Below are 16,990 nucleotides of genomic sequence, written 5' to 3'. Positions count from 1 at the left end.
AAAAAAATTGATCAATACCTTATAAAATAAACAATTTGTTCCACATGATCAGTAAATTTGGGAATTCAGTTCATTACCATATTGGGCAATTCAGTTTCTAATTCAAGTTCTGTATAGCTTTGTTCATATTAGCATTAGAAATATGATTTTTTTCATCAGTGAGATGAAAAGATAATACATTTCACATTGCCCAGTGACATATATAAATCTGTATTTCATTTGTTCCAAATGAATCTCCATCTATGGTATTTGACTTGAGACAAAAAAAAAGGTAGCTTAAAAGACAGGAAGTATTTTTCATTACCAACTTTTTTTTTTGTCTTTTTGCCTTTTCTAGGTCCACTGCCTCAGCATATGGAGGTTCCCAGGCTAGGGGTGTAATTGGAGCTGTAGCTGCCGGCTTATGTCAGAACGACAGCAACACGGGATCCGAACCACGTCTGGGACCTACACCACAGCTCACGGCAATGCCGGATCCCCAACCCACTGAGCGAGCCAGGGATTGAACCCGCAACCTCATGGTTCCTAGTAAGATTTGTTAACCACAGAGCCACAACAGGAACTCCTACATTTCTTTTTTTGAGGGCCATACCCACGGCTTGTGGAGGTTCTCAGCTAGGGGTCTAACTGGAACTACAGCTGCTAGCCTACGCCACAGCCACAGCAACGCCAGATCTGAGCCACATCTGCAACCTACACCAGAGCTCACAACAACGCTGGATCCTTAACCCACTGAGTGAGGCCAGGGATCAAACCCACAACCTCATCGTTCCTAGTCAGATTTCTTTCTGCTGCGCCATGAGGGGAACTCATAACCTACTTTTAACATAACATTTTCTGCCTTATTCTAATTCAAAAAGCAAATACTCATTTTAATTTTTTTTAATTTTTATTATTTTTGTCTTTTTGCTATTTCTTTGGGCCGCTCCAACAGCATATGGAGGTTTCCAGGCTAGGGGTCGAATCGGAGCTGTAGCCGCCAGCCTACGCCAGAGCCACAGCAACGCGGGATCCAAACCGCGTCTGCGACCTACACCACAGCTCACGGCAACGCCGGATTGTTAACCCAATGAGCAAGGGCAGGGACCAAACCCACAACCTCATGGTTCCTAGTCAGATTCGTTAACCACTGCGCCACGACGGGAACTCCCAAATACTCATTTTAAAAATATGGAAAGTACAAATGTAGAAAGCCTTCTCACTCAAATCTGCAACAAGACAGGGATGCCCACTCTCACCACTGCTCTTCAACATAGCTTTGGAAGTCCTAGCCACAGCAATTAGACAAACAAAAGAAAGAAAAGGTATCCATATAGGAAGCGAAGAGATAAAACTGTCACTGTATGCAGACGACATGATACTATACATAGGAAACCCTAAGGACTCAACCCAAAAACTACTTGAACTGATTAATAAATTCAGCAAAGTAGCAGGCTATAAGATTAACATTCAGAAGTCAGTCGCATTTCTGTATACCAACAATGAAATATTAGAAAAGGAATACAAAAATACCTTTTAAAATTGCACCTCACAAAATCAAATACCTCGGAAGACACCTGACCAAGGAGGTAAAGGACTTATATGCTGAGAACTATAAAACTATAATCAAAGAAATCAAAGAAGACGTAAAGAAATGGAAAGATAGTCCATGTTCGTGGATTGGAAAAATCAATATTGTAAAAATGGCCATCCTACCCAAAGCAATCTACAGATTCAATGCAATCCCTATCAAATTACCCATGACATTCTTCATAGAACTAGAACAAACAATCCAAACATTTATATGGAACCACAAAAGACCCAGAATCGCCAAAGCAATCCTGAGAAACAAAAACCAAGCAGGAGGCATCACTCTCCCAGACTTCAAAAAATATTACAAAGCCACAGTCATCAAAACAGCATGGTACTGGTATCAAAACAGACAGTCAGACCAACGGAACAGAATAGAGAACCCGGAAATAAACCCTGACACCTATGGTCAATTAATCTTTGACAAGGGAGGCAAGAACTTAAAATGGGAAAAAGAAAGTCTATTCAGCAAGCATCGCTGGGAAACCTGGACAGCTGCATGCAAAGCAATGAAACTAGAACACACCCTCACACCATGCACAAAAATAAACTCAAAATGGCTGAAAGACTTAAATATAAGACAGGACACCATCAAACTCTAGAAGAGAACACAGGCAAAACACTCTCTGACATCAACATCATGAATATTTTCTCAGGTTAGTCTCCCAAAGCAATAGAAATAAGAGCAAAAATAAATCCATGGGACCTAATCAAACTGAAAAGCTTTTGCACAGCAAACGAAACCCAAAAGGAAACAAAAAGACAACTTACAGAATGGGAGAAAACAATTTCACATGATGCAACTGACAAGGGCTTAATCTCTAGAATATATAAGCAACTTATACAACCCAACAGCAAAAAAGCCAATCACCCAATGGAAAAATGGGCAAAAGACCTGAATAGACTGTTCTCCAAGGAAGATAAACAGATGGCCAACAAGCACATGAAAAAATGCTCAACATCGCTGATTATAAGAGAAATGCAAATCAAAACTACCATGAGATACCACCTCACACCAGTCAGAATGGCCATCAGTAGCAAGTCCACAATAACAAGTGCTGGAGGGGTTGTGGAGAAAAAGGAACCCTCCTGCACTGCTGGTGGGAATGTAAACTGGTACAGCCACTATGGAGAACAGTTTGGAGATACCTTAGAAATCTATACATAAAACTTCCATATGACCCTGCAATCCCACTCTTGAGCATCTATCCGGACAAAACTCTACTTAAAAGAGACACATGCACCCGCATGTTCATTGCAGCACTATTCACAATAGCCAGGACATGGGAACAACCCAAATGTCCATCGACAGATGATTGGATTCGGAAGATGTGGTATATATACACAATGGAATACTACTCAGCCATAAAAAAGAATGACATAATGCCATTTGCAGCAACATGGATGGAACTAGAGACTCTCATACTGAGTGAAATGAGTCAGAAAGACAAAGACAAATACCATATGATATCACTTATAACTGGAATCTAATATCCAGCACAAATGAACATCTCCACAGAAAAGAAAATCATGGACTTGGAGAATAGACTTGTAGCTGCCCAGGGGGAGAGGGAGGGAGTGGGAGAGATTGGGAGCTTGGGCTTATCAGACACAACTTAGAATAGATTTACAAGGAGATCCTGCTGAGTAGCATTGAGAACTATGTCTTGATACTGATATTGCAACAGAACAAGGGAGGGGGAAAAAATGTATACATGTAAGGATAACTTGATACCCTTGCTGTACAGTGGGGAAAAAAAATTAAAAAGAGAAAGTACAAATGTACAAAAAAGAAAAGTTACTCTTATGTAACTAGCTTACCCTTCCTTTTAACCATAAATAATGGTTTGATGTATTTGCAATAATTCTACAGTTTTTGTTTTGTTTTGTTTTGTTTTTGTCTTTTTGCCATTTCTTGAGCTGCTCCCACAGCATATGGAGGTTCCCAGGCTAGGGGTCTAATTGGAGCTGTAGCCGCCAGCCTATGCCACAGCCACAGCAACGCTGGATCCGAGCCGCGTCTGCGACCTACACCACAGCTCATGGCAACGCCGGATCGTAAACCCACTGAGCACGGGTAGGGATTGAACCCGCAACCTCATGGTTCCTAGTTGGATTCGTTAACCACTGTGCCACAACGGGAACTCCAATTTTATAGTTTTTTTAATCCCTTTTTATAAACTATAGCAATGACAGCCAAACTTAGTTGATCACTAGAATCACTGAAGTGGTAATATTTTTAAAATTCCAACATCTAGACTTTGTCCCAGACCTACTTATTTATGATTATTAGGAGTGAGCTGAATAATCTAATTCAAAAAGTTCCCAAGAGATTCTGACGATCAGCCAAATTTGGGAACTGCTTGTCTGTGGTCTGTGGAAGTGTATTTCTTAGAGTGGTGTTATGTCAGGGGCACGTGGAACCAGACCCACTTAATGTTGCCAGCTTCTCTTTGTTTCACCCTTTTCCTGCCTATAACTTTCACCTTGTGGTTCAAAAAATTTTGACATCAAATTTTTTTTTAATCAAGTATAAGAATGCTGTTATTCGCTCCTGATTAAATAATAAAGTTTTGCAAAGACCAAAGATTCATTTAGAGGGAAAAAAAAGTATGAAGAGGTTATGTGAAACCTGAGATGTATAATGATATGTATTAAAAACAAGATTTAGGAGTTCTTGTCATGGTTCAGCGGAAACAAATCTGACTAGTATCCTTGAGTATGGAGATTCAATCCCTGGCCTCGCTCAGTGGGTTAAGGATCTGGCATTGCCATGAGCTGTGGTGTAGGTCACAGACACACCTCGGATCTGGTGTGGCTGTGGTGTGGGCCAGCGACTACATCTCCAATTCGACACGTTACCTGGGAACCTCCATATGCTGTGGGTGCGGCTCTAAAAAGACAAAAAAAAAAAAGATTTATTTCCTGAATGCAGGAAAATAAAAAAAATAAATTTACTAAAAACCTTCAAGGGTAGATACCCACTGTACAAAGGTACCAATGTTATACAGCTTAAAACTCTCACCTTTCTTCTAAACAAGATTTTTTAAAAAGTGATAATAATTCAAGGATCATTTTCAAAGCCTCCCATGCATGGTGAATTCTTCCTTTCTGGCCTAATGAGATGTCAAAGCTAGAGCTAAACAACTGTTATGTTCTCTAGGCTAGTATGTTCTCTAGGCTTTCAAACTTTTTTGACTGTGATCCCATATTAATTAACTCATTTTATATGACACACATACATATGTGTATACACATATATATGTGTGCATAATCACACATATACATGTGTATTGAAACAAAGCCCTGATATTGTTAACTGCTTCATCTAGAAAAAAATGCTGAATGGTAGCTTGTAAATGCAGAAGGAATGACAGAATCAGAAAAATCACTATTTTGCAACTACCAAAATTAAAACTGATACAAATATCATCAATGGATGATAAAAACCATTGGGTAAAAAGAAAAGATTATTCACACATTCTCAAACTACAACTTCATATATTATTTATTAGTTACCAAGGGGGAAAATGTATCTTTACAATGAAGATGTCTGAGAGACATTGCTCTGCCAAGGCATCGAACTTACTATATGATGGGATGAATGACACCATGTACCTTCCCCCACTATGATTGATTCACTGGCAGATATGCCCCACCATCTATGTAGTACCGAGGATTTTTCTGAGTTACTTTTTTGCTGTATATACTAATATCTAGAATAACTTAACATTTTCTAAAATGTAAATTATATGACCAATAGTAACAAAAGTATTAATATGTTTGGTGAATAAATTTTGGCCTATTCTCACATGTATATTTCTATACCAAATGAATTATCTGTAATGAAAACATTCTCAAAATTATAAAAGCATACCTGATATTTGGCTAATTCGGCTTGTAATACTTTCACTTTAGATCTTTCTTGTTCCAAAGCAGCATGAAGTGAAGTTACCTATAATCAAACATTAATTTAAAAAAGACTTTTTTGGCAGGTATTCTTCACATTTATTCACAGTGATGATTTTGACTACTAAATGAATGACCATCAGAGGAGAACCTCTCTCCCCACACACAATTTCAATTAGGCATTTTGCTCAGCTGTATATTAAAGATGGGGGGATAAACTCACTGTTCTAAGACAAGGTCACAGAATAAGGATAAGAAGGAGGGAATATCAAGTCCACGAACAGGACATAAATTCTGTATGTCCTTTCTGTCTCTATGTTCATAGTCCACATCAACTAAAATACAACCTTATCTTGCCTTGTTCTTTAGGACATATATACCTCCCTTAGCACAGTAAACAGAATCTTCGCTCATTTGCTATTACATAATAATGAAGTATAATTTGTAGCAATTTCTTACAGTATTGATGGGCTGTGTTTTTGTTTAGTCAAGTTTCACAATTCAAGACTAAAGAACAGCCTACCTGTAGTTTTTCTTACCTGTATAGTTAGCTCATTCTTGATACTCTGTGATTCATCAACTTGCAGAAGTATTTCTGCTTTATCTTTCACTGACAAAAAGGAAAAATAGGAGTATAATCTTTTCAATCACCGAGATACTTTAACAATACTTTTAGTGAACCAAGACAGCAGAAAGGCAGGCAAATTAATTTTCCTCATACTTATTGAATGTATTCCTTGGCCCTATGTATATATAGATCTTAATTTTCACTGATAAATTCTGATCATTATTATCACCACAGCAGTTTTAACTGCAAATTTTACATTTTCTTTGGTGTTAAAATATTAATTGTACACATATGACAAAATATTAATTTTTTCCATCTATATGAAAAAGGACTAGGACAGAAGAAAAATAAAACATTTTTAAGGAAAAAAAACTTTAAATAGCTTGATTAATCTTAAAGCAAGATTTTAAAAACAATGTAGTGTGTTTCTGTTTGGTTTGTTTTGTTAAATTGTCAAGGCATGCATAGTATAGGGCCCATAAAATTATTTTATCTCACCTTTCATACCAGTGAAGCACTGTCAAATAAATGTAGCTCATATGATCATATATCTGGGGTCTCTCAGAACTATTCATTTGTCTGGAGGTTTTTCCCTCTTTGGAGAAATAAAAGATCTATATTTTGGCCTCTATGTTTCCTAACCTTTAAAAATTTCCACATGGCTGTCAATTTCCTTAACCTATAGTAAAGGCTAATATATGAAAAACTAACAGATCAACATTGAAAACAAGATAGGAGAGACTGAAGAGGTAAAACTAATGAAATTAGAAATGGAAAAAATGTTCAAATATATATGAGTACTGATATCACCACAGCTCTCTCCATATAACACTGTCATTCAAACTTATTTTTCATGGTTTAACGTGATACGAACTATGGGAAGATGCTGTGTCACGAAATGGATCACAGCCTCTCAAGAACCAATTTGAGAACTTCTACAAACTGTACTTTCTACTCATCCATTCCCAGAATTAAACACAATCACTGAGAACTAGTGATTTTTAACAATTACGTAATATTTCACTTACAGTCAATTTCCAATAATACTGTTTTGTGTTCAATGAGATTGATTTAACAGGGAACAACTTGAACACAACATGAATTGTGTGCTTAAGCACAACTCCATGAACACAGAAAACTGCACCCACACACCTCAAATATCTACTAACAATGTCACTATGTTAAGAATCACACCAACTTTCCATCTTTCCATCACTTAACAGTAATACACACAAGTTGCATCCCTTCTGAGACCTACTTCTACAGCAAACTTTAGGTTGTCTTCAGAGTCAAGTGTCATTTTTATTATAATGTTTACGTGTTTAACCATTTAATGTGTATAAAACTGTTCCTGTTTCTATCTTTTTTAAATGTGTCTATGATGAAATTTTTGAATATTGTATACTCCTAACTCCATTTTGCCTATAATCCTTCCGGTTTAAATTGTATGATTTTGTAGAGATTAGTGATTTTTAGGAAAAACACACTGCATTATAGCAAAACTAACTGTATTTGTATATACTAAAAATGCTTTTGAGTTTTGTATACTCTGTTTTTCATGTAATGGTCCTATGTAAAATTATTCTACTTATTTATAGTATGGAGCATAGACATTGGTGTTGGTAGCTTTTTTTTAAAGTTTAAATGATTTTTATTTTTTCATACAGTTGGTTCATTTTTAATCTATTTTTGATCATAAGTTTTTGACAGTTAACTTACTTTCCACAAAGTTTCATAAAGGAATACTACTTTATTTTTAATATTTTAAAATTATACATCCAATGCCCAGTGATACCCTTAATTACTTCAATTATAAATATATCTTGTGGACAGTTTCTTTAGGTTTTTTTGTGTTTGTTTGTTTGTTTTAATTTTTTAGGGCCGCAGCCACGGCATATGGAGGTTCACAGGCTAGGGGTCGAATTGGAGCTACACTGTCGGCCTACACCACAGCCACAGCAATGCCAGATCCAAGCCAGGTCTGCCAACCTATACTACAGCTCATGCCAATGCCAGATCCTTAACGCACTGAATGAGGCCAGGGACCAAACCTATAACCTCATGGTTCCTAGTCAGATTTGTTTCTATTGCACCATGACGGGAACTCTGATTTTGATAATTTTATTCATTAAATGATCCACGTGGAGCTCACTCACATGCACAGATCTAAATTAATCTCAGGCTAGTGATATGTAAATTGTTCAAATAATGCTTTTTCCCATTATTCTTTAACTTCAATTTTTCCTAGTTAAGCTATGTAACAGTTAAGTTACAGTTATATTATAAAAATAGTAAAGTTATTAAAAATGTTTGACTCTAAGACTACATGTTCTATTCAATTGGACATGATTTCAGGTTTTTACTAAATGTTGATAACTGTTATGTAATAGTTTAAGTTTTGGTTGGACATTTCCATACCCAGTATCTTCATATTTGAAACAATTTTTGAAATCTTATTTACTTATCCTTTAAGATAAGCTTCATAATTTCTAAAGGGCTATACAGTACACACAGGAGGCTATATTTGGGGAATTCATTAAACTTTGTTAACATGGGAAATTTTGTTTGTTTGGCCATGTCCTGTGACACGTGGAAGTTCTTGGGCCAGGGATCAAACTCACGTAACAGCAATGACAATGCCAGATCATTAACCTGCTGAGCCATCTGGGAACTCTGGGAAATTGTTTATTACACTTAACTTTATCTGTTTAGAAGAAGATTTTCATGGTTCATAATTTTCTTTTGCAAACTTAAGACACACTCGCTTTCTGTTAAGAATGGAAAATTCTGTTATGAGCTTTCCAGGTTAGTATCGCTAGATACACATATTGAGGAATGCAACGGATGTGGGGGGTTTTCATATAACACCAACTTTACTCATTATCTCTAGTCACTTTTTAAACATTTTTTTCTATCATAGCTGATTTACAATGTTCTGTCAATTTCTGCTGTACAGCAAAGTGATCCAGTTATACATTCTCTAGTCATTTTTGACTGATTCTTTGGCTTCCTGCTGGTGATCTACTGCCAAAAGTTTAGAGTGGCAGCAAAGTATGAAGAGTCCCAGAGGGGAGGGAAAAGGAAAACCTAAAATGATGATAGGCCTTCTCCTCTGATAATAAGCACAATCTTAAGCAAAAGTTCTTGTTTTCTCTCTAAATAGAGTCCAGTAATTTATAAGAATTGAATTTTCAAGTTTCTTACCTGAATAGTTGTAAACTTGTGTAATACTAAGCTGCTGTAAGAGAAACTTGTAATAGTAAAAGTGTCAGCAACAATCCAGTTTGTATCACTTTGGGAAACCTTTTTATTTTGTTGAGTTGATAAATCATATATCTTGAAAAGCTATCTTATTTTAAAGATTAACTTTTAATTCTAAAAAAACATAGAAATCACTTACTTTCACCTTCCTGAAGCATTTTCAATAACTGTGCATTTCTTGCCTTTACTTCTTTATACTTTGCCTAATAGTCAAAGAAAAAATATTTTACTTTAAGAAAGCAAATGATATAATTAAAATGATTTACTACCAGTTTATGGAGCTATAAATTCTAGCCTTGCTCAAAGACAAAAATTACTTCTGAAAGAAACAAGATGGAGGAAAATATTTGGAACTGTCTATTGCTTAATTAAATTCTTGGTATAATAATTATTACATGTGATTGAAAACTAAAGAAGAGTAGAATACTAAATTTTCCTGAAGTATTTCTCTTTTCTTCCTCAAGTAAAATCCTTATACAATTCAAAATAATTCAATGAAAACAAAAAGAAAAATGATTCATAGTTCCATACCAGTACTATACTAGAAATGTGTCTGTTCTATATCTGCCACTGTCCAATAAGTGGCTACTAACTACAGGAAATGTGGCCAGTATGACTGAGAAAATGATTTTTCATTTAGTTTTACTTAATAAAATTTTAATTTTTACTTAAAAACTAATTTTTTATTTTTCATTTAAAATCCATGTAGTATATTAATTTTATACCACTGGTAGTGATTGCTGTACAGCATGGCTCTCTTATTTGTTCAGCTAAGGTTTTACTAACCTCTCAGTTCATTATTTCACTAACTAAATACTGAAGTAGCAATTAACTAAATATTGTTAATTTTTGACACGAATTAATAATTTACAGAAATGTCTTTCAATTATTTTTCAACTTTTTTTTTTCAAATGGCTTAGCTTCTTTTCAAACTACATAAATGATACAGTTCTATACTATGAACAATTTAGGAACTGTATTCCCACATGAACAGCCATGTTCCAGGGAATTCCCCCCATACTAACACTTATTCGACATAATAACACACACTGAATTATTCATAAATATTTAACATATTAGAGAAAACAATATATTAAATAATTATAGAAATACAAAAGGTCAGGGAAAGAAAGAGATCAATATAAGAAACTTGTCATAGGAGTTCCCATTGTGGCTCAGTGAGTTAAGGACCTGACGTTGTCTCTGTGAGGATGTGGGTTTGATCCCTAGCCTCACTCAGTGGGTTAAGGATCTGGTGTTGATGCATGAACTAGTACAGGTTGCAGATGTGGCTCAGATCCAGTGTTGCTGTGGTTGTGGCATAGGCTTCCGCTGCAGCTTGGATTTCCCCAGCCCAGGAACTTCCATATACTGCAGTTACGGCAGAGAGAAAGAAAAGAAAAGAAAGAAACCCCAAAACTTGACATTTCTGCTCTCAACATGTACACATATATGTACAGAAGTTACCAGATTCAAGAATCTTTCTTGTAAAACAAACTTAATGTATTTTAAATTATGTCCAATAGATGACTTTTAATAAATACTCTGTCCAGTAAATCACTGAGGATAAATCAATGTTACTGAGTACCAGTGCCAACAAATACACTGAATGGAAGAAGCAAGCACCATAGTAAACATAAAGGGAGTAGGACTTTTGAGAAGTTTAGAAATGAAGAAGGGAGATAGATACATCAGATGGAAGCATAAAAATATGAAGGAAAAAAACAATCAACTATACTCACTATGAATACAGAAATATATCTACTGGGAATATAAAACTGTATCCACTATGAGATTCCCATTCTCAGGGCTTCAATCAATGTTAACAGCTCATCAGACTCTTATCTTGAACTCAAGCCTTTTGTCCAAGGTCCAGATCAGGCTTTTTTTTTTTTTTTTTTTTGCCACACCTTCAGCATAAGGAAGTGCCCAGCCAGGGACTGAATCTGAGCCCCAGCTGTGGCAAATGCCAGATTCTTTAACGTACTGCGCCAGGCTGGAGACTGAACTCGCACCTCTGTGGCAACCTGAGCCACGGCAGTTGGATTCTTAACTTACTGTGCCAGAGTGGGAGCTCCTGGGAGACACCATTTTAGTTAGTTGCCAAGGTCTAAAGCCAGCTCATAAAGCAAAAATTGCAAATGAGCAAAATTACCCAAGAAAATTCTTTATATTGCCCATAAAAACAACATATATAGTTTTGTATATACAATCCTGAACAGTAAATGTATCTATAAAAACATAAAAGTATATAATCCTAGTACTGTGCAATTTATAATAAAGTAAGAAATATACAGTGCCTTCATTGGTATTTTTAATTTCATGAAAAAGAGGACACTTAAATGCACATATGCTTTGACTCCACTGCGTCCAACACAGATGTTCAACACCCTGAACATCTATGCCTGCATCCACAGCATTTCAAGCTCATGTCCAAAATGGGATCTATTAGCTCCCATTCCCCAAGAGAGTTCAAAATGTGTTCTTCCTTTTACATTCAATTTCTGTTAAATTATGTTACCAGACTAGCTTCACTCTATGCCTAAGCTATGCGCATTATCTCCCACAAAACAATTCTTATGTCACTTCCTTTCTAAAACTTTTACTCTCTGTCTAAAATGCAGAGCCTTCAAATTCTGACCCCAACTAACATCTCCAATCTCACCTACAACTTCCCATTTCTCTAAATGTCAAGAACAACGTATTTTTCTACCATTTTCATGCCTCTGGATGCACTGTTTTATCTGGAAAAACTCTTTTTTGTGAAATCCTTACCTATTTTCAATAGCAGCAATGGATTCATTCCTGTTTCTTGGCTTCTGGAACAATCTGTCAAACCTCAATTACAAATTCTACTTCATATGGCAATTACATGTTTATCTTCTCCTTTAGACTATAAGTTTCTTACTAACTCATCTTTGTATTTACTGTGCCTAACACATGGTAATTGCTCAATGAAAGCAAAGAAAAATATAAATGACAGAAAAAGCTAAGAGAGAAGTGGGTGCAGTCCATAAGGGTTTTAGCAGGGATGATTCTTAAAGGCATGAGTGAAAGCGGAAGGAAAATATAAGAACTATCAGGGCTGTAACTATTTATTTATTTATATATATATTTTTTGGCCACAGCAGCATATAGAAGTTCCTGTGCCAGGGATTGTATCCAAGCCACAGCTGCGACCTACACAAAGATGTGGCCATGCTGGATCCTTAATTCCCTGCACCAGGCCAAGGACGGAATGAACCAGCATCTCAGCAGCAGCGTGAGCTGCTGCAGAGATAGTACCAGATTCTTAACCTGCTGTGCCACAGTGGGAACTCCTGGAACTTGATTTATTTTTTTTCATTATTGTATATTTAAGGCCCAGAAAAGCACTTGGCATATTATAGGCATTTAACACATAACAGTTGAGTGGATAAATATTAGTTCAAAAAAAAGAATGGTACTTTAAATGATTAAGAGATTTTTTTTTAAGTCGAAGGAAGAGAGTAATAAATAAGCTTGTGGTTAAAATAAATTGTATATCTGAGTAATACTCTGCTGTATAAATATACCACATCGTCTTTATCTAATCATCTGTCAGTGGACATTTAGGTTGCTTCCATGTCTTGGGTATTGTAAACAGTGTTGCAGTGAACACTGGGGGGCATGTTTTTTTAGAGTTATGGTTTTCTCTGGATGTATGCCCAGGAGTGGGAATGCTGGATCATATGGTAGTTCTATTTTTAGTTTTTTAAGAAACCTCCATATTGTTCTCCACAGTGGCTACAACAGTTTACATTCCCAACAGGGCAGGAGTGTTCCTTTTTCTCCACATCCTCTTCTAGCATTTACTTGTAAACTTTTTTTCTTTTTTACAGTCAAATCAGAGTTATAGCTGAGGCCTATGCCACAGCCATGGGAACACCGGATCTGAGCCACATCTGTGACCTACCCCACAGCCTGAGACAATGCTGGATCCTTAACCCGTTAAGCGAGGTCAAGGAGTGAACCCACATTCTCACACAGAAAACATCAGACCCTTAACCCACTGATCCACAACAGGAACTCTTATTTGTAAAATTTTTATGATGGCCATTCTGATTGATGTGAGGTGATACTTTATTGCAGTTTTGATTTGCAATTCTCTAATAATTAGTGATGCTGAGCATCTTTTCATGTGCCTTTGGACTATCTGTAGTCTTCTTTGGAGAAATATCTATTTAGATTATCTGCTGAATATCTGATTGGGTCAACTGGTTTTTTGATATTGAACTATATTAACTGTTTGTATAGACCCCACACACAGAGAAAACAAACTTATGGATACCAAGAGGAAAGGAGGTGGGATAAATTAGGAGTCTGGGATTAACATATACACATTACTATGTATAAAATAGATACCCCACAAGGACCTACTATATAGCACAGGGAAATATACCCAATATTTTATAATAACCTATAAGGGAAAAGAACCTGAAAAATATAGATATATATGTGTGTATAGCTGAATCACTTTGCTATACACCTGAAACTAACACAACACTATAAATGAACTACACTTCAATAAAAATAAATAATTGTACATAAGATGTAAAAATAAATTGTATAAATAACAAGTGTTGGTGAGGATGCAGAGAAAATGGTATCCTTGTGCATTGCTGGTGGATCTTTAACGTGATACACACACACACACACACACACACACACACACACACACACATATAGTTGCTATGGAAAGTAGTTTGATGGATTTTTTCATTTTTTTTTTTTTTTTGGTCTTTTGTCTTTTTGTCTTTTGTTGTTGTTGCTATTTCTTGGGCCGCTCCCGCAGCATATGGAGGTTCCCAGGCTAGGGGTTGAATCGGAGCTGTAGCCACCGGCCTACACCAGAGCCACAGCAACGCGGGATCCGAGCCGCGTCTGCAACCTACACCACAGCTCACGGCAACGCCAGATCATTAACCCACTGAGCAAGGGCAGGGACCGAACCCGCAACCTCATGGTTCCTAGTCGGATTCGTTAACCACTGCGCCACGATGGGAACTCCTGATGGATTTTTTAAAAGTTAAAAATAAAATTACCATATGATCCAGAAATTCCACTCTTAGGTAGATAACAAAAAAATTAAAAGAAGGGACTCAGATTCTTATACACCAATATTCACGGCAGTATTATTCATGACAGCCACAAGGTGGAAATGGCACAAGTGTCCACCAACAGATGAAAAAACAAAAATGTGGCATACACATAGAGTGGAGCATTGTTCAGCCATAAAAGAATAAAGTTCTGATATGCTACATGCTACAACATGTGTTTACATGTTGAAAACACTATGCCAAGTGAAATAAGCCAAACACAAAAGGACAAATATCATGATTCCACTTATATGAAGGACCTAAAATAGGCAAATTCACAGAGGTTAGAGGTTACCAAGGACTGTAGTGGAAGGGGAAATGGGGAGTTTAATGGGTACAGAGTTTCTGTTTGGGACGATGAAAAAGTTCTGGAAATATATAGTGGCGATAGTTACACAACGAGAAAGTACTTAATGCAACTGAATTGTACACTTAAAAATGGTCAAAATGGCAAATTTAATGTTATATATATTTTACTATGATAAAAAATATACTGTCATTCAGATTATACAGTTAATGAGTTTAAAACCCTAAATAGCAGAAATATTATTTCTATCAAATATAAAAATATCTACATACAAGAAAAACAGAAGATACAAAAATTTATAGAATTATTTTAGTTTACAACAGTAAATATTTACAAACCTCCCACTGAGTGATCACACTTTTCAGCTTCTGGATCTCAACATCTTTCCTTTCAAGTTCCAAGTTTAGTCTTTCAATTCTTCCATCTTTTAGAACTACTTCCTGAAAAGGGAAAACACTATCTTATTTTATTTAGTTAGTTTTTATGGCCAACCTGCGGCATATGGAAGGTCCCAGGCTAGGGGTCGAATGAGAGCTGCAACTGCCAGCCTACACCACAGCCACAGCAATGCCAGATCCAAGCTGTGTCTGCGACCTATACCTAAGATCATGGCAACATCAGATCCTTAACCCACTGAGCAGGGCCAGGGATTGAATCCAGATCCTCATGGATACCAGTCAAGTTTGCTACCACTGAGCCACAACAGGAACTCCAGAAAACACCATTTTAGAACTAAGATAGTTCTACTAATTCTGGTTTTATAATATCCCTTTTGAAAAGTTTAAGGGGAAGAATCCCAATGGTGTTTTAATTAATTCAATGAATTTTATGATATTTATAACTGTACAACCATCATCACAAACCAATTTTAGAACATTCCATCCTAAACCCAAGCCCACGTCTCCCTCCTCTTCACTTGTCCCTTTTGATTTTTTGCACCCAAATTTATATATTTTGATATATGGCACAAGATTAACTTGATTTTTCCAAGTTAACCATTTGTCCCATACCCTACACTATTATTCTGTAATTCAGCCTTTTTTTCACTTCTTTAAAATACCATAGTTAGTTCTCTCTGGAAAGGGACTGGGTAGGAATTGGTTAAGTAAAAAGGAGAGAAAGGTAAGAGTTCTCCAGGTAGAAAGAGCAGTATGCATAAAGGCCCTGAGGCAGGAAAAAGCCTAGAGAATCTGAAGGAAAGAGGTAAGCATGGCTGGAGCTTAGTTAAGAACATGACAGTGTAAGATGACTTTGGAAAAACAGGTAAAGGCTTGATACTGGAGGGCCTTGCAGGCCCTAAGAATGGGTCTGCATGTTATTCTGAGTAAAACAAAAAGCAGTGAAGGATACTGAACATCAGGACTATGGGGTTTATTATACTTGTTAGGTTGATGTTTTAAAGGATCACTTTGGCTGCTGTATGCAAAATGGATCAGAGTGGGGTAAAACAGGTAGAAAGACTCTTCAAATTTATCTTTCAAGCCCAGGTCAGAGAAGATTATGCCATGGATTAGGATGAAAGCCATTTAAATGGAGAGAAGAATATCATGTAAGAAATTATCTGGAGGCAGAATCAACAGGATTTGATGAGAGGTTGAAGGTGACAGGTGAGGAAGATTGACACGTTAAGTTTCTAGTTTAAGGAATAAGGAATAAGCTTGGTGGATCAAAATTAGAAATACACATACTAGTAGGTCCAGGAATCTCACTTCTAAGAATTTACCTTAAATAGGTAAGTGAGGGGGGAGTATCTGTGGAAGTTTTTACTGCAGATTTATTACAACAAAACACTGGACATCCCAGGACCAGATGGCTTCACAGGCAAATTCTACCGAACATATAAAGAAGATCTGGTGCCCATGCTCCATAAACTTTTTCAAAAGGTTGAAGAAGAAGGAACACTCCCAAAGACATTCTATGAGGCCACCATCACCCTCATTCCAAAACCAGACAAAGAAACCACCAAAAAAGAAAACTATCAGCCAATATCTTTGATGAATATAGATGCAAAAATTCTCAACAAAATCTTAGCCAACCGAATCCAACAATATATCAAAAAGATCATACACCATGACCAGGTAGGGTTCATCCCAGGTTCACAAGGATGGTTCAACATATGCAAATCAATCAATGTCATACACCACATTAACAAAAGAAAAGTCAAAAACCATATGATCATCTCAATAGATGCAGAAAAAGCATTTGACAAAGTCCAATATCCATTCATGATCAAAACTCTTGCCAAAGTGGGTATAGAGG

The 16,990-nt window shown here is 36.4% G+C and overlaps 1 protein-coding gene across 4 annotated transcripts in view; it reads right to left on the bottom strand.

Moving 5' to 3' along the window:
* GKAP1 (G kinase anchoring protein 1) overlaps positions 1 to 16,990 on the bottom strand; it is an 89,169-nt gene that overhangs the window by 606 nt on the left and 71,573 nt on the right. For all 4 annotated transcript variants that reach the window (XM_005668028.2, XM_013980151.2, XM_013980150.2 and 1 more), the window contains 4 exons: positions 15,070 to 15,171; positions 9,447 to 9,510; positions 6,018 to 6,088; positions 5,447 to 5,524 (listed from right to left, as the gene is read on the bottom strand). In XM_005668028.2, coding sequence (XP_005668085.1) covers positions 5,447 to 5,524; positions 6,018 to 6,088; positions 9,447 to 9,510; positions 15,070 to 15,171 — 315 coding nt within the window. The remainder of the gene's footprint in view (positions 1 to 5,446; positions 5,525 to 6,017; positions 6,089 to 9,446; positions 9,511 to 15,069; positions 15,172 to 16,990) is intronic.

This window comes from Sus scrofa, chromosome 10 (genome assembly GCF_000003025.6).
Source record: "Sus scrofa isolate TJ Tabasco breed Duroc chromosome 10, Sscrofa11.1, whole genome shotgun sequence".
NCBI lineage: Eukaryota > Metazoa > Chordata > Mammalia > Artiodactyla > Suidae > Sus > Sus scrofa.
This window is presented reverse-complemented; position numbering and strand designations above follow the sequence as displayed.